Source organism: Protopterus annectens, chromosome 9.part0 (genome assembly GCF_019279795.1).
Source record: "Protopterus annectens isolate FY-2018-M chromosome 9.part0, PAN1.0, whole genome shotgun sequence".
NCBI lineage: Eukaryota > Metazoa > Chordata > Ceratodontiformes > Protopteridae > Protopterus > Protopterus annectens.
Window position 1 is genome coordinate 1,069,588,648 of NC_056743.1, and position 26,520 is coordinate 1,069,615,167.

General features: G+C 45.8%; 1 protein-coding gene across 1 annotated transcript in view; it reads left to right on the forward strand.

Moving 5' to 3' along the window:
* The window catches only part of ESPL1 (extra spindle pole bodies like 1, separase), a 2,570,648-nt gene that overhangs the window by 590,357 nt on the left and 1,953,771 nt on the right, over positions 1-26,520 (forward strand). Inside the window, exon 9 of the mRNA XM_044083892.1 lies at positions 9,589-9,733. Within this exon, the coding sequence (XP_043939827.1) occupies positions 9,589-9,733 (145 nt within the window). The remainder of the gene's footprint in view (positions 1-9,588; positions 9,734-26,520) is intronic.

The window sequence follows — 26,520 nt, forward strand, 5'->3', positions numbered from 1 at the left end:
AATAGCGAAGCTGCAGAGCACCAAATTCTTTCCTAGGGAAAGAATTTGGTTGGCCAGCTCTGTGGCCTCACTATTTTCTGCACTGTGGTGGAAATTTACGGGTCGGGTTTAGGTAAGTGTGCGATTGTGTGGTTGTTAGGATTAGGGCGCGGGGTTAGGTGAGTTAGGGTTAGGGCACAGGTTAGGTGGGTTAGGGGTGGGTTAAGTGAGTTAGGGCGAGTTAGGTGAGTGTGCGATAGTGACGGACCTTAGGGTTTGGGTTAAGGTAAGTGGATAGATAGTGTATGTATAGTTAAGTGTAGGGTTAGTTGTAGGAGTATAAGTGTATGTGTGTGTATTGATGTTTTTTTAGGTGTGCTTGTGTGTATGTGTTTTGGAATAGCAAGTTTTTTCCCCAAGGGAAAAAAATCACTGTTCTGAATGTTCAATATTATGTGGTTTAGATATTTTAGGTTCGATGAAATAGTGTTCACTATTTTCATCTTTCGATAACATGATATAAACACATTTGCTTGGCTTTATTCTCTGTCTTCTGATGTTCAGTCTGACATTTTAAATGCTCCTTTGGGAAAACTGGTTCTTTTTGGATCTTCAGCAGCTTAAGTGCTTAAAAAATGTGATGAAAGGAGAAAACTGATTCCAGGAATCTCTGATTTTTTTTTTTTTAATTCCTTTTTTGTTTTTCTTAAAACAAATGGTAATGTCCCTTTCTCCTCAGTTCCCTTATCCAATAAGCAGTTTAAGCAACAAGCAAATGAGCTTTTAAAAAGCAGTATAAATGAGGCTGTAAAAAAAAGGAAAGTCTAATCAAGGACAGTCCTCTGAGCATGAGTATACATCTTTTCAAGCGCTCTCTCCCACTCTTAACCTCACAGCCTTTCCATGACTCTGAGACTTCACCTCTCCTTTTGGTATCAGATTCTCAGACACCTGGGTTCTAAAGGTAATCCAGCAGCAGTACACTTGGAATGGGAATCCCTTCTTCCTTTCCAAGAGATCCCATCTTGTCCAGGGAGCTGGATACTTCTATTTTTCCCATTCCTGTAACATTTCTTGTAGTTCTAGAACCTGTGGCCCCCAACTTCTTAGGCAAAGATTTTTATTCAAGAATCGTTCTAGTTTCCAAAACAAAAGGATCCTGAAGGCATGTACTTGATCTTTTGTAAGCCTTTTTTTCAAGATTCCAAAGTTTAGGATGTTTGGGGGAGGGGGTGGATTCGTAAAGGTTAACACTACACTGTGTACACTTTGAAGTAACTTTTCTGAGTTCAAGAATATTCAGAAAGGTAGTTGAAAATGTACACAATGTACTCCTCTTGTAACCTTTATGACCCCCCCCCCATTCTCTTCTGTTTCTTGTACTTCCTTTTCTGGCGCTTATAGTAAAGCTGAATATAAAGGGGTGCGTATCAGTATATCCCCATTGCAGAGCATTTCAGATTTGCTGTATTTACAGCACCAAATGGAACTACAAAATGCTTGGTTCCGGTCATTGCTTACTGCAGACTTAGACATTCTCATTTTTCCAAAGTTGGATGATGGTCTTAACTTTACAAACTGCTGTCAAAAGTTTTTAGAAACTGTTCATGAGCTTCTACTCTGAGTTTTCAAATAAGCTTCTCTCATCCTTTCTCACAGAAAGTTTTTCTTGGGATGTTTGCTGGACTTTACCATAGGAAGAGCCTTTCTTCCAGACAAAGTAGACTTAGTCAGTTCGAGTTTCTTCAGTCAAAATCATGCATCTGAAAGGGAGTTTCTTGGGATTCTGTGGTACATGGCATTGATTCTCATACTTCCTGGCCAGATTACACATGACAAAAATACTGTATTATCTCAGATCAGTCAGGACTCTGCATCTACACCCTTTGTCTTTTCAGATTCCAGTTCTGGGATTTAAGAGGGAGATTGAATGTTTGGTAGACTAGATAGCTTTCTCTTCCATTCTCCCTTCTTAATCCTCTCATTGTTGGTCACCATCAGTGCTTCAGACCTGGCACTGGTAGAGGTTTCAAAGGTGGTATTGGCACAAGCTCTGTCTGATCCTTTATAAAGATGTGCATAAATATCAGATGTTGGCAGTTAACAATGCTTTGAAGGTCTTAGAATCATTTGTGGTCCACAGGACCTCTGCAGGTATACAGACAACACCACATTAATGTGGTGGATAAACAAGGGTGTTACCAGATCTTAATCACTTTGCCAACTTGCAATGATAGCTCAGGGGGAAGTAGCAACTCTGATCAGTGACTTTCATAACTTCCTATATTTTGTCAGAGCAAAACTCAACTCGCTGAAAAGCTCAGCAAGACCAAGACAGATGCCCACAAATGGAAACTTCATCCTGGAATTTCAAAGAATTGATACAATTGTGAGACTACTTCAAGCAGATCAGTTTACCTGAAGGGAATTTTTCTGTGTGTCTCACCCTTTCAGCTGACATCCAGGATCCTTCAAAAGATCCCTAAGGACTCTGCAAAAACTTTGACTCCCATTTGATATAGGCAGCTGTGGTTCTCCTTTACATTTGGCCAAAATTGATCACCACAAGCTTCTCCACAAACTGGATTTCCTCACACAAAATGGGGAGTTAATGCACTCCAGTTTAGAAACTCACTGTCTGCCTGGATGATGGAAGGAACCTTATTTTGAGAGGGTATGCAGCAGGTACTAAAGGAGTGTTAAAAAAAAAAAAAAAAAAAAAACTAGAACATCATTTGTGCAAATGGGAAAGATTTTCTATTTGATGCTAGTCTAACAACCATAATCCTCTTCAGGCCTGGAGGCTTTTTTGGTTCTTGATTATTTGTGAAAGTTACTGTCCAGTGGTTTTTGGTATTCCTCTGTCAAAGTACATTTGTCTGCCCTTGGAATTCCCCCTTTCTAATGCTCAAGTTAAACAGACTTTGAAATGTTTTTTTTCATATTCTTCTACCTATGAAGAAGGTGGCTCCTTCTTGGGATCTAAACTTTGTGCTTGCGAAATGTGCTGTCTCTATTTGAACCAGATCACGAAGCTGAATTGAAGTTCTTAACTTTGAAGACTTTTTACTCATTCCTCTATTAGCAAGGAGATTATCTAAGTTACAAGCTCTTATGGTGAGTCAACCCTACCTTGTTTTCCATATTTGAGAATAAATACTACCTTTACACCTAAAGTGGTCTCTGTTTACTTTAAGCCTATTAATCTGACACTTTTCTTTCTTGAACCAAAGAATGAGGGTGAGAGGATCTCACACTGATGTCTACAGGCAACTCTGATGCTGTCAAACAGTCAAGCCTACAAGAAATCTGATAATCTGTCTGCCATGAAGGTAATAGGAAAGGGCAACCAGTTTCTAACAGATATTTTTATATGTGGCTGTCTTGTGCTATTGCTTTTTATTATGCTCAACATAAGACTCTTTTATGCAGGGTTGCAGCCCATTCCAGAAGAGCTTTAACTGCTTTATTTGCTCTCTGGAAAAGAGTGAACTCGCAGTATTCTAGAGGCTGCAAATGGTCCTCAGTGCACACTTTTTTATAAAGCACTACAAGCAGTATTCCTTCAGGTCCAGAATAGGTTTTGCTAGGAGGATTCTTCATGTGCTCCTAGAGTCTTAATTTATTGGCCCCCTTGTTTTTTTTTTTTTTGTTTTTGTTTTTTTTTTTTTTGTTTTGGTAATCTACCCACATAGTTTAGGCTGAAATAGCAGTAATCTTTGAATATAGTCCAGATGTGTAAGTGAAACTTTTAACAGTTGAGAGTTTAGTAGATAATGTTGTAGTAGCCTCCCCTCCTTCTAGTCACATTTTCTTGTTTGTATTTTTTTGGTGTTGTCCGGGTGTTGATTTGTCCACCCTTTTATGTAATTACTGTTTGGTAGCTTTCTAACATTGTATCTGAAGTAGTTTATTTTATTTGCCTGTGGGATACCGGATCCGTATTGGTTCCGAGCCTGTAATCTCACTAGCATCTGGCCCAAGCGCCTCCCCTTACCCATAATACATCTCCATTACCTTCCAGCCCCTGGATCTCGTTTGCCGCTGCTTGCTGAAGCATCGTGATTTCCTGAGCTCCAAGTAGTAAGTGGGTTTTTAAAAGTTTTTAAGAAGCCTCTTTTCTCTAAATTTTAGTATAGTGGTTGGTATAGGTCCCCCTTCTTGTCCTCTCACTTGGGCATCGTGAAATTAATCTTTGTTGTTTAGCTTAGTTTGTTAGTGTACTTGCTTCCCCTCCCTCCACAGTGTGTTCTGTGTGCTTGAGTGTGGTGAGTGGTTTGTGTGAAAACTAATCATTTTTTCTGTACTTGTTTCCCCTGTCTTGTCTGAGTGGCTGATAGCAGCATGGCTGATAAGCCTGTGTTTAAAAGGTGCACTGAGTGTGGCAATAAATTGTCTCCAGCAGATGGCCACACTTTGTGTAATGTGTTTGGGCATTGCCCATCTAAGTACCGACTGCTCTATATGCGCGAGTTTTAACCCACTCACAATCAAGGACAGGAAGGCTAAGTTGCCCCTGAAAGAACTTCTTCCCACTTCTGAGGCGGTTGCCTCGTCCTCGACTTCAGTCACAGCGGCTGCTTTGGCTGCCTCTCCTTCCTCTCTTCCCTTGCTTCTCCTCCCTCCCAGGCTGGGACTCAACCTCTCGTTTCAAAGCCTGCGGAAGTGGAGAGGAAAAGGGGTAGAGAGAAGGGAAGAGAGCCAAAATCCATGCCTGAGAAACTTGAGGTCCCCAGACCTCCTTTCACCTGGTAAGAGTCTGCATAGGAACCATGACTCCCCTCGGCTTTGAGATTTTTACCAGAGCTGGAGGAGACACGCTCTCCATCTAGGGCCTCAGTTCCCCAACCTGCAACGATGGAGTCCGTGGCCTCGTCGAGGTCCATGCGGTCCTTATCAGAAGTAGACATGGATAAAATAATGACATTCCTTCGTACTCAGATTCAGGTGGGGGTCTTGCCATCCCCCTCTCCCTCAGGAGGGGGGAGCTTGCTTCCCTTTTTTACACAGATTTCTCCTTCTCCAATCCGTCCACTAGGTTGAAATACTCTGATCCGAGGATGACTTTAGTAAGTGGGTTGGCGCCAACGGTACCTGCTTCCTTGACTCCGACAGCTGCCTGGGGCATGTCGGATCCGACCAACTTGATCTGAGCTGCTCTCGGAGCTGGAGCTTGGTTGTCTGATCCGAGGGAGTGGAACTATTTTCATAGGCTCTGGCTTTGTCGGGCCAAGTTCCTCCCTTGGAGCTACGTCCACTTCGGGCTCAGCTCCGATTCTCACATCTGATCCAGGGAGACCAGCTTCCTTATTGGTTCTCCAGGAGGTTCTTCTTCCTCTGTGTTCAGTGTGGTAGAAAAGGTTCTCTCTGCTGGATTGAGACCCTTGACTATCCCCTTGGACTCCACCCTGACACCCTCGGCTCTTTCTACGAATCCCATCATTTTACCAGAGGGACAGCACGTGCTCGAGGATCCCCAGACAGTACCCCCTGAGGAACAAGTGGCTTGCGAGTTCACCTCGGCGAGCCCCACTGGAGATGTGCCTCGCAAGTATACGTTTAAGAGGAGGCACTTGGACCCCCCCCCCCCCCCCACCGAGTCCCTCACTGAGGATACAGATTTGGATGATGGGGAAGGTTCCCCCAGGTCATCTCCTCAGGATGTCTTCTTTGGAGACATCATGGAAAGCCTTCGCCAATGGGGAGGTTGGTCCACCCCCAAACATTCTTCTGACGAGTCCGTGTTCCTGGAGGCTTTCGGCATGGGCCCATCTACTTTTTGGGTGTCCCCTCTCGCATATCCCTTGGTGGACCTGATCACCTCACGGGCCTGGAATGAGCTGGACTACTTGGAACCAATCCCCAAAAGGCCTGATAAGATCTTGAGTCCACCTTCAGATAGGCAAGTGTGGAACAAGGGCTCCTCCATAGACGCTATGGTGGTAGCAGCAGCCACAAAGAAGGAACTAGCTCAGAGTCTGTTCATCCTCCTGATCGAGAGATGCGGATGACGGGCTACTTAGGGAAGCGGGTTTACGCTTCAGCTACCTTTTCTATTAGGGCGATTAACTACCTGGCCCACGTCACGAGACTCCAGCGTGACCTGGTCAAGGAGCTGGTGGAGTCTCCCCCTAGGTCCATGTCGCAGGAGGACAGGGACTCATTCTCCTCGAGGATGGCCACTTTGAAAGCAGTCTCCAACACGTCCATGTGATTGCTTTCACCTGCTACTGAAGGAGCGGGTGGGTCTGGCGTGTCCATGAGGTGCAAAGCCTGGCTCAGACTGTCAGTTTTCGGAACCTTTCAAGGCGTCCTTTGCCAATACCCCTTCTGACTGCTTTACTCTCTTTGGTATGACTGTCAGAGGCTTTAGTCCAGAGTGAGAAGGACGGGAAGACACTGTCTGCCGTCGGAATCAGCTTCTCGAACCCTCAAAGGTCCTTTTACCAGAATCAGAGAGGGAGTCCATAACATCAGACCGCTGGGTGCTTCAGATCATATGCAGAGGATACTCTATCTTCTTAGTGGTTCCTCCCAGACGTACCACCCGCGGAAAGGGAGACAGCAGCACAGGAAATTTCCAAGCTGCTAGGAAGACAAGCCATCGAAACTCCAGGAGGTTCCTCCACTTCGGCTAGGAGTCGATCATTACCAATTTCGAGCCCTACCCTTTGGTCTCACCACAGCCCCCAGGGTGTTCACCAAAGTGATGGCGGTGGTAGCGGCTCACCTGAGGCTTCAGAGGATTCAGGTCCATCATTACCTGGACGATTGGCTCCTCACTGCTGCTACGAGGTGTCTACTTTCTCAAACCAGGGATTATTTCTTAAAGCTTGCCCTGCATTCGGGGATCACAATCAACGCATCCAAATCACTTCTAAATCCTGTCCAGGTGATAGACTACATTGGGGCAAGGATAGATGCATTACAGTGCAAAATCTTCCTGTATCGCAGTAAATGGAAATGTTTTTCTTTTTAGGCCTCTCAAAGGAGTTTAGACCCCTCCACGGCTCCTATCTCTGCCATTCTTGATTTCCTAGCTGATATTTTTCAACAGGGAGCTAATTCTTCTGCTGTCAAGGTTCAGTTGGCTGCCATTTCTCATTTTCATGTGGGTGAGAATTCTGCCTCAATAGCCTCCTCCAGACTGTTACGCCCCCCTGTCAAGGATCCTGTTCCCCCGTGGGACTTTACTATGGTTCATAAAGCTTTCGTCACTCAGCCTTTTGAACTCACTGCAACCACAGATCTAAAATTCTTATCTTGGAAAACAGCATTTCTGGTGGCTATCACCTCTGCTAAAAGGGTTTCAGAACTGCAAGCCTTGTCCGTCAAAGTTCCTGATATGATTTTCCACAAAGATAGGGTTTCCCTTGGGGCCAGTCAATCCTTTCTTCCCAAGGTGGCATCACCAGTTAATATCAAACATCAATTTACTGGTTTTCTTTCCTAATTTTGCTAACAAAATGGAATACAAACTCCACTTGTTGGATGCTTATACACAGTTACGATTTTATTTACCCAAGACCAAAAATTTCCATAGATCTGATCAACTGTTTGTGTCCTCCTATAAACCCTTTTTGGGAAAGCCCATCTCCAAGGTCACTATTGCTAGGTGGATTTCATGCATCCTTCAGGTCTATAAGGACAGAGGTATGTTTCCTCCGGGTTAGGTGAAAGCTCATTCCAGTAGGTCCATGGCTACTTCTGAGGCCTTTTGGTCTAGAGACTCATTGGATGATATTTGTTCTGCAGCTACTTGTTCCTATCTCATACCTTTATTTCTCACTACAAATTGGATTTGACTTCTAGAAGGAGAGCATCCTTTGGTTCCGCAGTGCTCCGGAATATCCTTCCATGAGAGCCACCCAGGAGTTTAGTAGCTGGGGACTCTGTCCCACAGGTTGAAGACCAAATGAAGTAATCTACTTCAGATAAAGAAGTTATGTACTCACCATAACGTTCCATCTGAGTAGTTCTACTTCATTTATCTTCAACTATTCCTCCCTCCTTCCCCTGGACCTTGTCATGTGAATAGCCTGTGGACTGCAGTTATAGGTCATAAGTATTTTTTCATGTTGGGTTATCAGTATAAGGATCAGCAAACTCGATCTGGGGGTTGGAAGGTAGTGGAGATGTATTATGAGTAAGGGGTGGAGCTTGGAGCTTAGAGCAGATGCTAATGAGATTGCCGGCTTGTATCCAATATAGATCCGGTATTCCACAGGTTGAAGATAAATGAAGTAGAACTACTCAGATGAAACGTTATGGTGAGTATATAACTTTTTTTTTCAGGGCTGTTGCCTCCCTCTTGAGCAAAAAATATTCTGAAGCTATTTGCGCTCAACTGTCTGGAGATCATCTGCAGCTCATGACAGATGTGGTAGTGAAAGGCACTCTTAGCTTTTGGAGGATGGCCATTTGCAGTGTGGGCAGGGCCCATATAGATAGGCTACTGTAACAGTGACCTGTTAGAAAGCCTACACCTATTGTAAGTTTCACCTAGCTGTTTGTTCATTACCTTCAATAAGCTAACCATCTTATCTGCCTGTAAACTTTTAACTTGTAATGAGATGGACATAGTAATGCTAGTAATCTGTCTTTGCAGCAGTCCATGAAAGTGATGTCTGGTCCAGACAATTCAGTACATCTCCTGTAGTGTTCTGTCATCTTAAGTATGCTTGGTCATATGCATTGCAGTTTTTCACAAGTTAGTTCAGTGATGCATTTGTTCCAGCTTTGTACGTTTATTGTACATAACTGCAGGTATACTTACTATATCTTCCCCTATCCCAGTTGAGCTTGCAATGTTCAGTACTTAACTGGATACTTGACATGCTAGGAAAGTAACTGCTTCATTATTGAATTAACATCCGTAAACTGGAATCTTGGATTGAATGAGTTTGTATTTAGCAAACTGAAAAATTCTGAGTAATGTGTAGGCCTGTCTGGCAACAGAAGTATGAATTCCTGACTGCCTCAGTCAACCCTTGTTCTGTTAGTGGCTTGGATGATTGATGGAGCAGCAAGGATGAATGGCCGTTATCCCAGGGTGGTGGTCAGGTCATCCTGTTATGTCTGACAGTGATCCTTGGTGACTGGTGGAGACTTGGGATGTTGTCACAAAGGAGCATGTCCAAGGAAGGGGAGTCAAGGTGGGGACATGGCTGAGCTGACCTGGAGGTTGGGCAAAACACAAAATGCTATTGTATGCCAGACCCTGGATCTTGCCACAGGAGCTGAGGGGGAGGAAGGACTAGGGTAGATCATATGGATCCCCCGAGGGCACTTGGTATCATTGCTGGCTCTAGCTCAAATTCAGGCATTGGAACTGGGTGATTTGGGATGCCAGTAGAACCAATTAAGGAAGAAGGGCACAGTGACAGCTGTCAAAATGACAGTAAGGGGAGAAAGACCAAAAAAAGAAGTTATTTAAAGCTTATGCTGTGCTTGAGCTGTAAGGAACCGAATCACATGCCCTCACATCTGATTATGTAATGTTTGACAGCTGGTATATAAAAATATTTTACAAATTTTACTTTTTTTGGTAAGAGCAAGTAAATGTTGGTTTTAAGGTGATAAACTTTTTCTGTGATTTATTTTCCATAGTTCAGCACTGGATTCTGTGAGTGAGGCTCTCAGGCTGTTGAATTTGTTACCAGAAACCCCCGACAACCAAAGCAGACTGCTGGATGATAAAGCACATGGTTCACTCTGGCTATATATCTGCACTTTAGAGTCTAAAATGAGGGAGGTATGTTTGTTTTCTCTGTGAGTTGTATTCCAACTGTAAATTGTTATATTACCAGTATGCATTGTACAAAAAGTCCTTTGTGATCACATTTTATTGCAGGCATAATTGTTAGAAATGTACTTTTTCTTAATGGCTTGCACTTGGTAGCCACATTTTGTGCTTCATTAAATGCTTCCCTTTTGTGAAGGCTTTGCACTACTGTAGCAAAACTTGCTGTTTCAGGTAATATTTTTATCCTTTTGTTTCCATTTATCCACTTACCTATCAGCCTAGAAATGCTGTTTTGTTTAGTCATCTAATCAAAATGGTAGATTAAGGATCTACATTAGACTTGTGTGTGTGGAAATTACTTGTTTATCTTACTGCTGCCAGTACTCTAGGTGTAAGCCACTTGTGTATTGAACTCTGCATCTTGGGCTCTGAAATAAAGCAGTGTATCTAGAAGGCAGTAAGTATGATGCCCAGATTCATTAAAAAAAAAAAAAAAAAAAAAAAAAATCAGATTCCCTTTATTGTGTGGTGGTGTGTGAGTATTGCAGTGTCATTTGCAACCCCCCTGTTTTTGTAAGGTCCTTAAGTGAAACTGTACTCTGAATGTTGTATTTACTGTACACATCCCTTGTGTTCCAAGGTATGAAAGCTGTTTGAATAGAGAGAATGTTCAACAATAAACAAAAGTTAAGTTAGCAAACAACTTTAATGTTAAATAAACAAAAGCAGTTTAGGATGCAGCAATGCTTTCCATACAACCAAAATCAAATGTACAGAAGTGACTAAGGTGTAAGTTTGACTAATTTTTGTATTTTTTTTTTATTCATCTTATGATCACGTTGACTGAAGTGGGCCAAAAGCCGCAGTAATCTCTTACCTTTTGTGTACTTGCCCTGCTGTCTTCGGTTTCTGAAGCCCAACTAATTGCATACATCATATCCCTTCAGTAAGGGCTAGGTGGCATGTTCCCAGGATAGTCTTACTTTGCAGATGGGTAGATTTGTATGTTAACTCTAATTTGAATTCCTGTAAATACTCAGTGAAACTTTATTTTTGGTGGCTAATTCTTGTATAAATCCCTTCAGTCCCCCTTTGGTCCTCTGTTATCCAGGCTATCTGTCATTCCTGGCGATGAATGCTCCAGCTTTTCCATCGTCTCATCTCATTTTAGTGCAATTCACAGTGGCACACACTGGAATGTGACACACTTCTGAATCATTGTCTTGAAGTACATTTAGCTAGATAATGCTTTGAACAAACCAGTGTGATTAAGCACTCATCATTGCTTACTCTGTTTTGCAGTTTTGCACATTTGATGATTTTCTGTACATGTTAATTATATACATCATTGCCACACTAGAGGTTTATCCATGGAATTTTCCTGAAGGCAGGTATCCATACTTCCAGACTGATATTGAGAACTGTTTGATGTTCTCCGTGTTTCACTGTTGGTCATCACCTGCAGGTTATCCCTGCTGTGGTAGCCCTCAACCGGCCCGAATACCAGAGTCATTGTTTTTGTCGGCTGCTGTCGCTTGCTGCCTGACGTCAGGTCGCCAGTGCTATAAAGGAGAGCAGCTGACACCATTACATCAGTCTTTCTTGGCATGGAGCTCACGGCAGAAGCAGTTAGCAAGTGTGCTGGTCTGTCGCTACCAGAGTTTTGATTTACAGCTGAAAACAGTCTAAAGCTAAGTACCCTGTTGGAGATAATTTTTTCTTGCACTAACCGATGTCCGAAAAAGTTAACAATTGTCTCGCCTGTGGAAAGCAAATACCACACCAAGACTTTCACACATACTGCATCATTTGTTTAGGCCCAGATCACGATGTCCCCTGTTGCCAGTTCTGTGCCCTCTTTTATCTGAGAACCATTCGCCATATATAGCCAGGTATTTTCGTCTTCCATCTTTGCATGCTGAAATGGCGTCTGTCAGCCAACTATCCATAGATACTCCGAAGAAATGCAAGGATAAATATAGAGACAAACCACACAAAGCCAAGCCTTCCAATGACTCTACCGCTAAGCAGGTAGTCAGTTCTCCAGAATTCAGTGAGGTGCTTTTGCAGCCCCTGTTGCCTGATTCGATTCCTTCACAGGCCTCTACCGAGACCCTTTCGGAGTCCAGTATGCCGCAGATATCTTTGTCTTCCGAGCCTTTGGTTGTCTTTGCCTCTGTTGGGTCCGGAGCTGCGATGCAGGCATCGGCTTCCAAGGAGGCCTTTCACACTACCAATTCCAGACAAAAACTGACATCATCTCTTCTGACTACCGTTCCTCTCAGACCGATATTGTTAGGCCTGGAGGCAAGGACACTCCCAGGAAAACTACCTCTAGCCACCATGTTACTTTTGCTCCTCCTTCCCAAACTCAAATGCTTAAAATGGCAGAGGATCATATCACCCTTATCAGGGGTAGTCAGGCCTCAACTTCTAAAAGGAAAAGAAACCTTTCTCCTGAAATGCTAACAGAACAAGAATCTGAGGAGTCTGATTATTCAGGTTTTGAAGAGGAACAACCTGTGACTGCTTATGAGGATTTAAATGCAGAGGAATCCATTCATTCTGCCTCCCCACCTGAAGATTTTTCCTTTGAGGAAACCTTTCACACCCCCTAACATTTACACTGGGAATCCCAGGACTTCCCTCAGTCTAAGACCTGCCCCAGCACAGTCCCTTGGCCATCCCTCTTATCTTAGAGGTGGTTGATGTCTTTCAGGAATCCAGTTTAACTCCTGATGCCCTCCCACCTGCTCCCAGAAAACCTGACAGGTATCACAGAGTACTGGACTGTCACATATACCTGTGCAGAAGTCCTGCTGCAGACCTGGAGGTCATTGCACAGGGACCAAAACTCTGCAACCTGTGTGTATCTGATCCGACCTCAGATCCGAGCCGGCAGCTTTCCAGGCTACAAGATCCGAGCTCCTAGCTCCTCCCCCTACCCATAATCCCCTGCTACATGCTGTATTACCTAAGATCGTTTTTTGCCGCGGCTGAAGCAGCTACCTTTGAAGATGTCCTTGGCTTTTGGTGAGATCGTTACCTTTCTTTAACTTTTTCTCAACTGGTGTATCTTTTTAGTGTGCGTGTGAGTAGTAACCCTGGGTTCTTTTAGTCGTGATTTAGATACTCATTTTTTTTTTAGAAGTTGGTGTTTTCTGTGTGACACCCCTCCCCTCTTAGTGTTTGGGTGTGCGTGTGTGAGTGTTTTAGTCAAAATGACTGAAGGGCCCAAAGCCGTTTTTTCTAAGTGTACTGAGTGTGGCCATAAGCTTTCTCCAGCTGATGGCTACACTCAGTGCGTTTTGTTCCTGGGGGTGGCCCATTTATCTACGGCCTGCACAATATGTGCGGCATTTAACCCCCGGGCACTTAGGGACAGGAAGAATAAGCTGATCATGGCGGGCTTGCTTCCCTAGGAATCTGCTTCTTCTTCCTCTCCTGCTCAGGCATTTGAGGCAGGCCCGTCTACCTCCTGGGTGTCTACTCCGGCTGACCCCCCTGGTAGACTTAATTGCTACCAGGGTGTGGAAGGAGCCCGACACTGTGGATCCAATCCTGAGACGACCCGACAAAGTCCTTAGCCCCCCCAACGGATAGACAGTCTTGTGCCAAGGGATCTCCTGTTGATGCCATGTTGGTGACGGCTGCCACCAAGAGAGAACTCGCACAGGAGAGTTCTTTGGTTCACCCACCGGATATGGAATCTCGAGCGCTGGACCGCACTGGGAAGCAGATGTTTGCTTCAGCGACCTTCTCGATAAGGGCGCTGAACTATATGGCACATACCATTAGGTTACAGCGAGACTTGATTAAGGAATACGCTGCAGCCCCCTCCCGGAGTCCATGTCGGTCGAGGACAAGAATGTTTTTTCGACTCGTATGGCCACTCTAAAATCCATATCTAACATGTCTATGTGGCTACTCTCCCATGCTACGGAGGGAGCTGTTAGGGCCAACAGAGCCGGGGTCGTCTTGCAGTATCACACCTGGCTCCGTCTTTGCGATTTCGTGGATCCCTTCAAGGAGTCCTTCGCGAATGCACCCTTTGACAGGTCTTCGCTTTTTGGCAAGACCGTTTGCGAAATGCTGGTCCAAAGCCAGAAGGACGGGTCGATGCTGTCTGCCGTCTGAATCCGCTTCTCTAATCCCCAACAATCCTTTTCAAGGAATCAGAGGGGGCAAAAGAAGCTGTGGTTCTGCAAGTCTCAGCAGTTCCATCCAGCTTTCGGACCCCTTGTCCTCTAGAGGCAGAGGAAGACAAGGTGGGCGCCGGCCCAGAGGCAGAGGGGTACCGCGTAACTTCGGGTCCAGAGAACCTTTCTTGGGCTTACCCGGCTGTCCCTCTCTGGAGGCAGTCGGGGGGCGGTTGACGGTGCACCTGACAAATTGGGAGTCAATTACGACAGATCGATGGGTGCTCCATATCATATCCAGAGGTTATTCCATCCCCTTCATAAACCTTCCCCCTATGACCAGACGCCTCCCTGATATACCACCCGATCAGAGGGAGGCAGCGGCTTCAGAAGTGTCTAAGTTGCTAGGAAAAAGAGCCATCCAGCCCGTTCCCCCAGACCAGTCCAGATTGGGTTATTACTCCAGGTTCTTTTTGGTGCCAAAGAAGACGGGGGACCTAAGACCCATTCTAGACCTTTCTGTTCTGAATCTGTTCATTCCCAAGGAAAAATTCCGGATGGTCACCCTCCAATCACTTCTCCCGTTTCTGCGGGAGAATGACTGGATGTGCTCTATAGACCTCAAGGATGCGTACTACCACATATTGATGGACAGACGATCCAGAAGGTTTCTCCGCTTCCGGCTGGGAGCCAGTCATTATCAGTTCAGGGTTCTTCCGATGTCCTTCAAGGATGCATCTGCAGTCATAACATATGGGTTGTCCTGCCTCAGGCAGCCCTTCGGTCGGCCGGATTCCAAAGTCTGGGTCTGGCCTCGGCTGATGTCGCACTTTCCCCGACTTCAGAGCTTCTGAGGTATAAAGGCATCAGCCAACGCCATTTTCCCAGTCTTTCTTGCCGCGCAGTGCCCGAAGCAGAAGCTGTTCGCAAGTGCCAGTCGGTCAGATGCAGAGATTTCAGCTTACGAAGACTTCGAAAAAAGCTAAGTACCCCGTTGGGGACTCTTTCTTGCCTCAGATGATGTCAAAGTCAATAATTGTTTAACTTGTGGGAAACAAATACCTCATAAGGATTTCCATTCTTACTGCCTTCCTTGCTTGGGCCCAGACCACGACATATCAGCTTGTTTAGCCTGTGCCTCCTTCAACCGACGGACTCTTAGACGTCGGTCGGAGTTTGCAGAGGAATTTTTTGGTATCGCTTTTGCTTATAAAATGCCGTCGGAGACTCCGACTTCGCATATGGTCAAAAAACGCAAGGAAAAAGACCGACACTCGTGGCCCGCGATTTCGGCTGAAACCACGGCTAGGCCTACCGTGAGTGTCTCGGTTTCAGCTGAAACAGAGTCCATGGTTATTACCACTACCGAATCCTTACCTCCGACCACCGAGGCCAGAGAGGCCCCGGCTGAGTCCACTTCAGAACTCCCTACCGAAGCTAATGCTCAAGAATTGTCCGACACCATACCTTTGGACATTTCTACTCCTGCACGTGGGGCAGCTAGGCCCCCAGCTTCTATGTCCATTAAGGCCTTCTCCAGGGCTAAAGCTGCCAAACTTTCAAAAACTTTGCCTGCCAAATCTACTTCCCAGAGGCCTTCCTCTAGTTCTCAGATTCTCAGTCTTGCTGAGGACCTTATATCCTTAATCAGGGGTTCCCAACCTCACCCAGACAGGGCCTCCCAACCTCCTCCAGACAAAAGGCCCAGGACTGATCCCTCTGAACCTCTCTCCTCAGATTACTCCACGGATGGATCTGATTTGTCAGACCATCAGGAAGGGGCATACTCGCCTTATGAGGATTCAGATGCAGAAGATTCCATTCCTTCGGCCTCCCCACCTGAAGAATTTTCCTTTGGGGAGACTTTACACTCCTTGAGGGAGCACTTTCAATGGCAGGGTCAGGATTTCTCTGATTCTAGAAAAAGATTAAGGACCTTTTTGCATTTGCCCCAGCATAGGCCCTTAGCCATACCTCCTGTTCTAACTGTAATTGCTGGTGTACAATGATGTCAGTACTGCACCTGATTCTCTTCCCCTGGCCCCTGCCAAACCTGACATATTACAGGGTCCTGGATTCTCACTTCCACCTGTATAAAGCCCATGCTGCAGACCCAGAAACTATTTCTCAGGGCCCTAAAGGGGTTGCAGCTGCTACTGCCAAAAATCCCCTACCCTCTGAAAGAGAGTCTAGAGCATTAGAGAGATGGGGGAAAAAGGTTTATACATCTGCTACTCTTTCTGCCAGGGCATTAAACTGTCAATTCCATATGATACAGTACCAAGAATTTTTGTTAGATCAGCTGAATAAGAAGCTTTCTTCTCCTGAACCTTTAGACCGTAAATCCCTTCAGGATTTGGTACACAACTCTCAGCAGGTCAGTAATCATTTCTTAAAATGTGGCTATGATGCACTGGAGGCTTCATTTAGATCAGCTATGACTGGGGCAGTAATTGAGGCATGCCTGGCTGAAGGAGCAATCTTTGCCAGACCATGTCAAGGCTAAACTCCTCGATGCTCCGATAGAGAAACAAAATTTATTTGGCTCCCCTGCACAGGAGATTCTAAAGAAGGTGGAAGAAAAAGCAAAATCTGTGCAAACAGTAAAGGAATTCTTGCAGGTCCAACCTCCGAGGTTCAGCAGAAACTGGTCTACAAAAAATTGGTCCTTTCCAGACACCTCCAGAGCACAGAGGGGCAGGAACAGGCGCCCTAGAGGCAGAGGTCAATCAAAGGGTGCCTACAGGGGCCGTCAGTGGCAGCCTGCCAACCAGAGGACTGGTGCCACAGCTACAACTGCAACCACTACCACAGGACAGACCCAATGACTTGACTCTGATTCCGCCTACCAGGGATCAACTGGAAGCTCCCTTGGGCGGAAAGCTGGCTTTATTCTCAAAAAACTAGCATTGCATTACGAGGGATACATGGACATTGCAAACAATAGACGAAGGATACAGGTTTTACTTCCACACTTTGCCAAAAAGGAACGGAATGCCAAACCTACCACCAAACCAGAAGGCAGAGGCTTTAAGACAAATCAGCAATTTACTTCAGATGAAAGCTATAGAAAGGGTACCATCTATGGAACAAGGCCAGGGATTTTACTCCAGACTATTCCTGGTACCAAGAAAAGAAAACCAATGGAGGCCTATTCTTGACCTGTCCGCGCTCACCACTTATCTCATTGTGCCAAAATTCAAAATGCTGACCCTACAGCAACTTCTTCCCATGCTGGGCAAGGAGTCTTGGCTGGTGACTCTAGATCTCAAGGAGGCATACCTGCACGTCCCTATCCGACCAGATTGCAGAAGACACCTCAGATTTCTTGCAGGATCAGAGCATTATCAATTCTCAGCATTGCCCTTTGGCTTATCTACTGCGCCCAGAGTATTCACGAAATGCCTGGCATCAGTAATTGCACATTGCAGACTTCAGGCAATTCAAATTTATCCATACCTGGACAACTGCCTAATACAAGCGGACAACAAGAAAAAATTGTTAAAGGACTTGGCCTATGTCATACACCTGCTACAGGCCTTGGGATACACAATCAACATACAAAAGTCAAGACTAGTGCCATCCCAAAGGATAACCTTTTTGGGTGCGGATCTGGACACAATCACTCAGATGGCTTTTCTCACAGAAGAAAAACAAAAACAACTTCCAGATTATTTCATGATTTTGACAAGACAAACTCAGCTTACTGCAAGGAAGGTCCTGCAGGCCCTGGGTTACATGGCATCCTGCATAATCTTGATTCCACATGCCAGGCTGCATATGAGAAAATTGCAATGGTACCCAAGGAATGTATGGTCTCAACACAGTCACAGTCTAGAAACCATGATACCAATCATTCCATGCCTTCAAAAGGAATTCCTGTGGTGGGCTCAGGCCTGCCAGTCCAAAAGAGGGCTGCCTTTCAACAAACCAAAAACAAGGCAGACCATCACCACGGACGCCTGAGACCAAGGATGGGGAGCACACATGGAGGACAAATGCATCCAAGGCCTATGGCCTCAAGGGCAGCTAAGCATGCACATAAACCAAAAAGAAATGCTGGCAGTAAGGCATGCAATCGAGGCATTCAAACCATTCCTCCAGCAAGGACATCTGTTAATAAGGACAAGACAACACCACGGTTATGTGGTACATAAACAAACAAGGAGGGACACATTCCTATCCTCTATGCCGGATGGCAATGAATCTGTGGAAATTATGCCTGAATCTCAATATCCAGCTGCAGGCCAAAATCGTACCAGAAAAAGAAAATTCACTAGCAGACAGCTTAAGCAGAACTACCACGGATGCACACGAATGGATGCTGCATCCAGACATCTTCAAACTCGTAACAAAAAAATGGGGAATGCCAGAGATCTGTTCGCCTCCCCACTCAACCACCAACTGAAGAAATTCTGCTCAAGGACATACCACCCACAAGCCTGGAGGGTGGACTCTCTCTCTTTCAGCTGGAATGCCCGAACAGTATATGCCTTTCCACCTCTCCCATTGATGTACAAGGTTCTACTGAAGATCAGGGAGGAACAGCCAAAGGTGATACTAATAGCTCCGGACTGGCCAAGACAACACTGGTATCCGCTACTGAGAAACGTGTCTCAGGCAAACTCATGGCCTCTTCCCCTATGGCCTCTTCTTCTAACGCAGAACAATTTCAAGACCCTACATCCAAACTTGAAAACATTGCAACTAACTGCCTGGAAAATTCCTTAAAACCAAACAGTTTTATCTCAGAGGGTGAAGGACATTATCCTGGAGGCTCGCAGGCTTTCCACAAGGAAGACATACTCAGCTAAATGGAAGAGATTTCTCATTTGGAGAACATCAAAGGGCACAGATGTCACAGTGGCAAACCTAGCACACATCCTAGAGTACTTAGCAGAATTGTTCCACAATGGCCTGTCTTATTCTTCCATTAAGATTCATGCTTCAGCAATTTCAGCAGAATACAATATGGATCCTACCAATCTTCTCTCACCCTCTGCTTAGGCAATTTTTGAGAGGGATCAAAAATGTTAAACCTCCAAGGAGATCCCCTCTACCTGCATGGGATCTCAATTTTGTGCTGGAAAAACTGACACTACCTCCTTTTGAACCAGCAGCATCAGCAGACCTACAGTTTTTATCTTGGAAAACTGCTTTTCTTCTGGCAATCACTTCAGCAAGAAGAGTATCCGAGTTAGGCATTAATGGCAGTACAGCCTTTTCTTATTTTCCACCAGGACAGAGTGTCGCTGAGAACCAATCCTACTTTCATGCCAAAGGGGGTTTCCAGGGTATCCTTGAACCAAGCTATTCATTTGCCTACTTTCTTCCCTAACCCACAGAACAAAGGAAAAAACTTTTGCACACCTTGGATATACACAGACAACTACGCTACTATCTGGACAGAACTAAAACCAACAGAAAATCTGACCAACTTTTTGTAGCATATGCAACTGGGGTGCAAGGAAGAGCAATTTCAAAACAGACAATTTCAAAATGGATAGGAAATTGCATTCATTTTTGCTACTCCTTTCATGGAAAGACAGCTCCTGAAAATATCAGGCCTCATTCCACAAGGGCCACAGCCACCACTAAAGCTTTCCTACGAGGGGTGGCTACCAAGGACATTTTAGAAGCTGCTACTTGGAGCTCCGTGCATACATTTGCCAAGCATTACAATCTACCCTTATACTCCAGATCCCGAGCAGGTTTTGCAACTGCAGTTCTGCAGGGGATCTTAACTACACCATCCTTCTCTTAGTACCTCCTCCCCCAGTTTGGCTATGGTATTCTACCCATATGTTATGACTGCAGATGCATCCTTGAAGGACATAGTACAGTTTTGTACCTACCATAAATGTAGATGTCCGATAGGTATGCATCTGCAGTCAGGATTACCCACCCTCCTTCCCTTCTGTGGTATTCCTAGGGTGTTTACCCCTCTTTCAGCTAGTTGGGGGAATCTATTATGGTGTATTTGTTTGTTTGTATATATATGTATATAATTTGCTACTGTTTGGAACTTTTCAGCATTTATCCAAATTTAGCCTTCCTAGAGGGCATCTGGGGCAAGAAACACTGAGGAAAATGGCGTCGGCTGATGCCTTTATACCCCAGAAGCTCTGACGTCGGTGAAAGTGCGACATCAGCCAAGGCCAGACCCAGACTTTGGAATCCGGCCGACCGAAGGGCTGCCTGAGGCAGAACAACCCATATGTTATGACTGCAGATGCATACCTATCGGACATCTACATTTATGGTAGGTACAAAACTGTACTTTCGGCCTCACCTCAGCCCCCAGGGTGTTCACCAAAGTCATGGCAGTGGTTGCAGCCCACCTGAGACTTCAGGGCATTCAGGTCTTCCCGTACCTAGACGACTGGCTCCTTACCGCCGCCAACAGGCATCAGCTCTGCGTGGCAAGAGATTACGCTCTGACTCTTGCCCAGAGCCTAGGCATCTCCGTGTACCCACAGAAATCCTTTCTTTGCCCCGTTCAGGTCCTGGAGGTCATAGGGGCCAGGTTGGATACCCGTATCTCTCGAGCTACTCTAACTTCAAACAGGCTGAGCAGCTTGTTTCAGGTACTAGCCCTTCTTCAGAGTCCTGCTCCAGCGGCAGAGTTAGTCCTGAGGGCACTATGGTCTATGGCAGCTGCGATCGGTCTCTTCCTTCATGCACAGCTATGGATGAGGATATTGCAGTGGACCCTTCAAGTTCAGTGGTCGCTATTACTCCACCCGTTGAACACTCCGATACCACTGAGCAGAGTTTGCAAGGACTCCCTTCTTTGGTGGCTCCATGCGTGAGAACTGAGGGAAGGGAGACCCTTTGTGATTCCCCCGCCCCAAGCCACGTTGACCACAGATGCTTCTCGCCTCGGGTGGGGGGGGGGGGGACATTGTTCAGGCAGAACCGTCCAAGGCACGTGGACTTCCCTAGAGACCGCTTTGCATATCAGTGTCCTAGAGATGAGGGCGGTGCTTCTAGCGTTGCAAGCTCTCCATGACCTTCTCCCTCTGGGGACTATTGCAATCCAGACAGACAACATGTCAGTAGTGTGGTACATAAACAGGGAGGAACCAGGTCTTGCCCCCTTTGTCAAGAGGCTATGAGAGTTTGGGAATGGGCGATATCCACCAACCGGTTTCTGGTAGCAACGCACATTCTGGGACGGTCCAACATATTAGCGGACAAACTGAGTCGAGTAATTCTCACTCCGTACAAGTGGTCTCTCAATCCATCTGTTGCGTAGCAGATCTTCCGCAAATGGGGTTGGCCTTGCTGTGATCTTTTTGCTTCTCCATTAAACACAAAATGCAGCGAGTACTAAGCAATACTTCCCCCTGAAGGGGAAAATCCCAGAGATGCTCTAGTTCATGCTTGGCCTCCCGGTCTTTTTTATGCTTATAAGTTCATACAAAAAGCCTGTCGGTTGGGGAGCAGAGTTATCGTCATAGCCCAATTCTGGCCTCACCAGATCTGTTTTCCTTATCTGCGGTCTTGCAGTGTGACTCCTCCATGGATACTGGATCCCATTCCAGACCTGATCTTGCATCCTGCAGAATACCAAACCCTGAACCTGGTGGACCTCAAGCTTGCGGCTTGGTTGATCCAGTTCTACTGATGGCTAGGACTCCCGGTATCTCTTCTCCTGTGAAGGCCATACTGGTCGCGGCGCATAAGCCGGCTACCAGAAAAATTTATAATAGTAAATGGAAATGTTTCTCCGTCTGGGCTAAAGACAAGGGCCTGGATCCATTTACAGTTCCTATTCCGACTATCCTGGACTTCCTGTCGCTAATTTTTCGGCAGGGAGCAAGTGCTTCTATGGTTAAGGTGCAGTTGGCAGCTATCTCCCATTTTCATGTGGGAGATGGCCTAGGATCCTTGGCATCTACAAAATTATGCAAAACTTTCTTGCAGGGCATCTTTATTTTGAAGCCGCCTGTGAAAGCTGTGGTACCCCCATGGGATTTGACCTTAGTCTTACAAGCCCTGACAGGTCCACCCTTTGAGCCTGCGGCCTCGGTTCCATTAAAATTCTTGTCTTGGAAAACTGCCTTTTTGGTGGCTATTACTTCGGCCAAGAGGGTTTCAGAACTTCAAGCACTGTGTATGAAACCCCCCTTACCTCGTTTTTCACAAGGATAGAGTGTCCCTCAGGACTAACCCGTCGTTCTTACCTAAGGTGGCTTCAGAGTCGAATATTAATCAATCAATAAATTTACCCGTGTTCTTCCCAAATTTTCAGAATAGAGGGGAATAAAAATTGCATAAACTGGATGTACACAGACAACTGCGTTTTTACTTGCACAGGATTAAGGATTTTCGCAAGTCGGACCAGTTTGTATCCTTTGCAAAATCAACCATAGGTAGAGCCATTTCCAAAGTGACCGTAGCAAATTGGATTTGTCAGTGCATAATTCACGGGTATATATCTTCAGGCAAACCGGCTCCTATTGGAATTCACGCTCATTCTACAAGGTCTATGGCCGCCTCAGCAGCCTTTTGGTCCAGGGTTCCCTTGGACAACATATGTTCAGCAGCTACCTGGTCGTCTTCTCATATGTGCATTTCTCATTATAAACTAGATATGATTTCGAGAGGTAGGGCTTCCTTTGGCTCCGCGGTGCTTCGGAATCTCTTTCCGTAAAGGCCACCCAGGTTTGTTCCTAGGTAGCTGGGGACTCTGTCCCACAGGTTGCAGAGCAAATGAAGTAACTACTTCAGATACAGAAGTTTTATGTACTCACCATAACGTTCCATCTGAGTAGGTACTTCATTTGTCTGCAACAGACCCCCCCTGCCATCCCCCGAACCTTTGTCGGGATCTCTGGTCACCTGAAATTCTCTTGTCAGGAAGTTAAAATTTGGTGTATTTCTCTGTTGAGGTTATGAGTTGTGTGATGGGGCAAAAATCGATCTGAGGTAATACAGCATGTAGCAGGGGATTGTGGGTAGGGGGAGGAGCTAGGAGCTCAGATCTTGTAGCTTGGAAAGCTGCCGGTTCGGATCCGAGGTCGGATCTGATACCCACAGGTTGCAGACAAATGAAGTGCCTACTCAGATGGAACGTTATGGTGAGTACATAACTTCTTTTTTTACAAAAAATCCTACTCCTTCTGACAAGGACTCCGGAGCTCTGGACAGATGGGGTAAAAAAGTATACACCTTTGCAACCTTGTCTATCAGAGCTCTCGACTGTCAGTTCCACGTGTTAAAATAACAGCAGCACACTTTGGAACTGTTAAAACAAAAAGATTCTACATTTCCTGACTGTGCCAATTCGAAAGAGTTAGCAGATTTACTTCCTTCTACTTATCAAGTGGCTAAGCACTCATTACACTGTGGATATGATGCCCTAGAAGCCTCATGCAGGGCAGCAGTGTCAGGATCTGTCATTAAGAGACATGCATGGTTAAAGGAACAACCTCTCCCTGATCATGTCAAATCTAAATTACTTGATGCACCCTTGGATAAGGACCGCTTATTTGGAGAAAACGCAGAAGAGGTGCTTAAAAAGATGGAAGACCAAGCAAAATCTCTGCAACAGTAAAATATTTCCTTCAGGTACAACCTCCTAGGTTCAGCAGGAATTTTCCCTGAAAACACTGGTCCTTTCCTGCACCTAGCAGACAAGGGCAAGGTAAGTCCTGCAGGGACAGACCACCCAGACTCCCACCCCGGGGACAGCAGAGAACCAAACAGTGGACCACTTCCACTCCAAAGGCAGGGAGTTCTAAGCCATCTCTCTATGGCAAAAACTCTCAGACCCCCCCCCCCACCCTCTTTTCTCTCTCCAAAAAACTAGGAGGAAGGCTCTCCCTCTGCAAAGAAAATTTGCTTTCTGTAAGAAATGACCAATGAGTCTTAAAGATAATTTTTCAGGGATGCAAAGTCTCCTTCAACGAAATCCCAATTCTAAGAGGGTACCCAGACTTGCCTCCAAGTCAAGATAATTTTTCAGGGATACAAAGTCTCCTTCAACGAAATCCCAATTCTAAGAGGGTGCCCAGACTTGCCTCCAAGTCAGTGGGCAGAGGCATTGAAACAAGTTCAAATTCTCATATCCCAAGAGGCAGTAGAACCTGCCCCCTCAGATCAAACAGGCAAACGCTTTTTTTCCAGACTATTCTTGGTTCCCAGAAGAGAGCACTTGGTGGCCCATCCTGGATCTATCCATTCTGAACACCTTCCTGGTGGTCCTCAAATTCAAAATGCTAACCTTACAGCAGCTGCTACCTATGCTGACAAAAAATGCCGGGTTAGTAACCCTAGATCTAAAAGATGCCTACCTCCACATCCCCATAAGGGAATCCTGCAGGAAATTCCATCGCTTCAGAGCAGGCTCACAACACTTTCAGTTCTCTGCGCTACCCTTTGGCTTATCTACTGCTCCCAGGGTATTCACCAAATGCTTAGCACCGGCCATAGCCTTCTGCAGACAGCAACATATGCAGATTTACCCTTATCTGGATGACTGCCTCATACAGGCAGACTGCAAAGAAAAGCTCCTCAAGGACCTTCTCTTTGTCAGAACCCTCCTAACCTCCTTAGGGTACACCATCAGTGAGAATAAATCAAAGCAAACACCCTCTCTAGGAAGATCATTTTCTTGGGAGCACTGCTGTGGACACAGCATTCCAAATGGCCTTCCTATCCCCAGAATAGCAGAGCTTCCTGCCCCTCTATTTCACCCAGCTGGCTTCCAAAAGTCATCTCATGGCCAGGAAGTTCTTGTAAGCCTTGGGGTACAATGCCATCTTGCATCCTTCTAATTCCTCTGACCAGGCTTCACATGAGAGAACTTCATTGGTACCTAAAGAACCTTTGTTGTCAGCACACAGCCTCTAGAGACCTCTCTCCCTCTGATCCCCTGTATAAGGGCCAAGTTTTCTGGTGGGCAGGGGCCTGTGACAGGAAAAAGGGCCTTCCCTTCACCCTCCGCCCAACCGGGCAGACCATTACCACTGACGCCTCAGACATAGCTTGGGGCGCTCACCTACAAGGCAGGTGCACCCAAGGTTTTTGGGATGCCCAGTACCTTCCCTTACACATCAACCAGAAGGAAATGATGGCAGTACAAAAGGCTCTGACATCCTTCAAACCCCATCTCAAGCCCGGGGTTGTTCTTATCAAAACAGACAACACAGTAATGCGGTACATCAACAAACAGGGAGGGGCCCAATCTTAACTTTTGTGCAGGCTAGCCATGAACCTCTGGCTGACTGCCTCTTCCAGGGGACTACACGTGATAGCCTAATACCTACCAGAGATCAACAACACCCTGGCAGACCACTTAAGCAGAAACTTACTGGACCCCCACAAATGGCAGCTCCACAGTAAAATCTTTTTACAAATCACACAGGCGTGGGGGACTGGAGGTGAATATCTTTGCTTTGCATCTCAACCATCAGCTAAAAAAATTCTGTACCAGGAAGTATCACCATCTTGCATGGAAGGTGGATGCATCGCCCTTCCCCTGGAACACCCTCTTTGTGTTTGCATTCCCTCCTCTGCCTCTTATTCCAAAGGTACTGATCAAAGTAAGGGAGGAGAGACCACAGGTCATTCTCATTGCTCCAGATTGGCCCAGACAACATTGGTACTCCTTACTGCGCAGCCTGACCTTACAGCCTCCCAGGCAGCTTCCTTTAATCTCAGACCTCTTAACTCAGATGGAGTGGGATGCTGCACCCAGATTTGCAGACTCTCAAACTATCAGCATGGCTAATACTGTAAAGGCAAACAAGGAGCCCCCGTTAATCAAACGGGTCCTAGACATTATCACAGAGGCCAGAAGGCCCAGCACCAGAAAACCCTATGCAGGAAAATGGAAAATATTTTGCTCGTGGAGCCAGTCCAGAGGGGGCAATACCTCACAACCTTCTATCCCTCTTATCCTGGACTACCTAGCAGATCTAATTAATAGTGGCCTCTCCTTCTCTATTAAAATCCACTCACCAGCCATTTCAGTTTATTTTGATGCAGAACAGTCCCTGTTCTTCCATCCCTTGATAAAACAATTCCTCAGAGAGGCTTCTAATATCAGACCTTCCAGAAGGCCACCCACACCAGCCTGGGACCTGAATTATGTTTTGGAAAAACTAACTTTGCCACCCTTCGAACTTGGTGCTTCAGCAGAACTAAAATTTGTCTCCTGGACGACTGCTTTTCTCCTAGCTATCACATCAGCTAGGAGAGTTTCAGAACTTCAGGCACTGATGGCCATTGAGCCCCTTCATCATCTTCCATGCAGACAGGGTCTCCCTGAGGTCTAATCCCTCCTTTATGCCCAAGGTGTGGTATCTAATGTAACTCTCAAGCAGGCCATACATCTACACACCGCCTTTCCTAACCCTCAAAACAAGGGGGAAAGAATTCTGCACTCACTAGATATGCACATACAGCTCAGATACTATCTGAACTGCACTAAACCCTTTAGAAAAACAGGCCAACTACTTGTCAGCTTTGCCCCAGGGGTAGAGGGGAACCCCATTTCCAAATGGACATCACACTGTATTTCTGCTACAGATTTCATGGGAACCCCCCCCCCTGCAAGTCTAATCAAACCCATTCCACAAGGGCAGCTTTTACTTCCATAGCATTCCTCAGAGGAGTTCCCACCAGGGACATCCTGGAAGCTGCCAC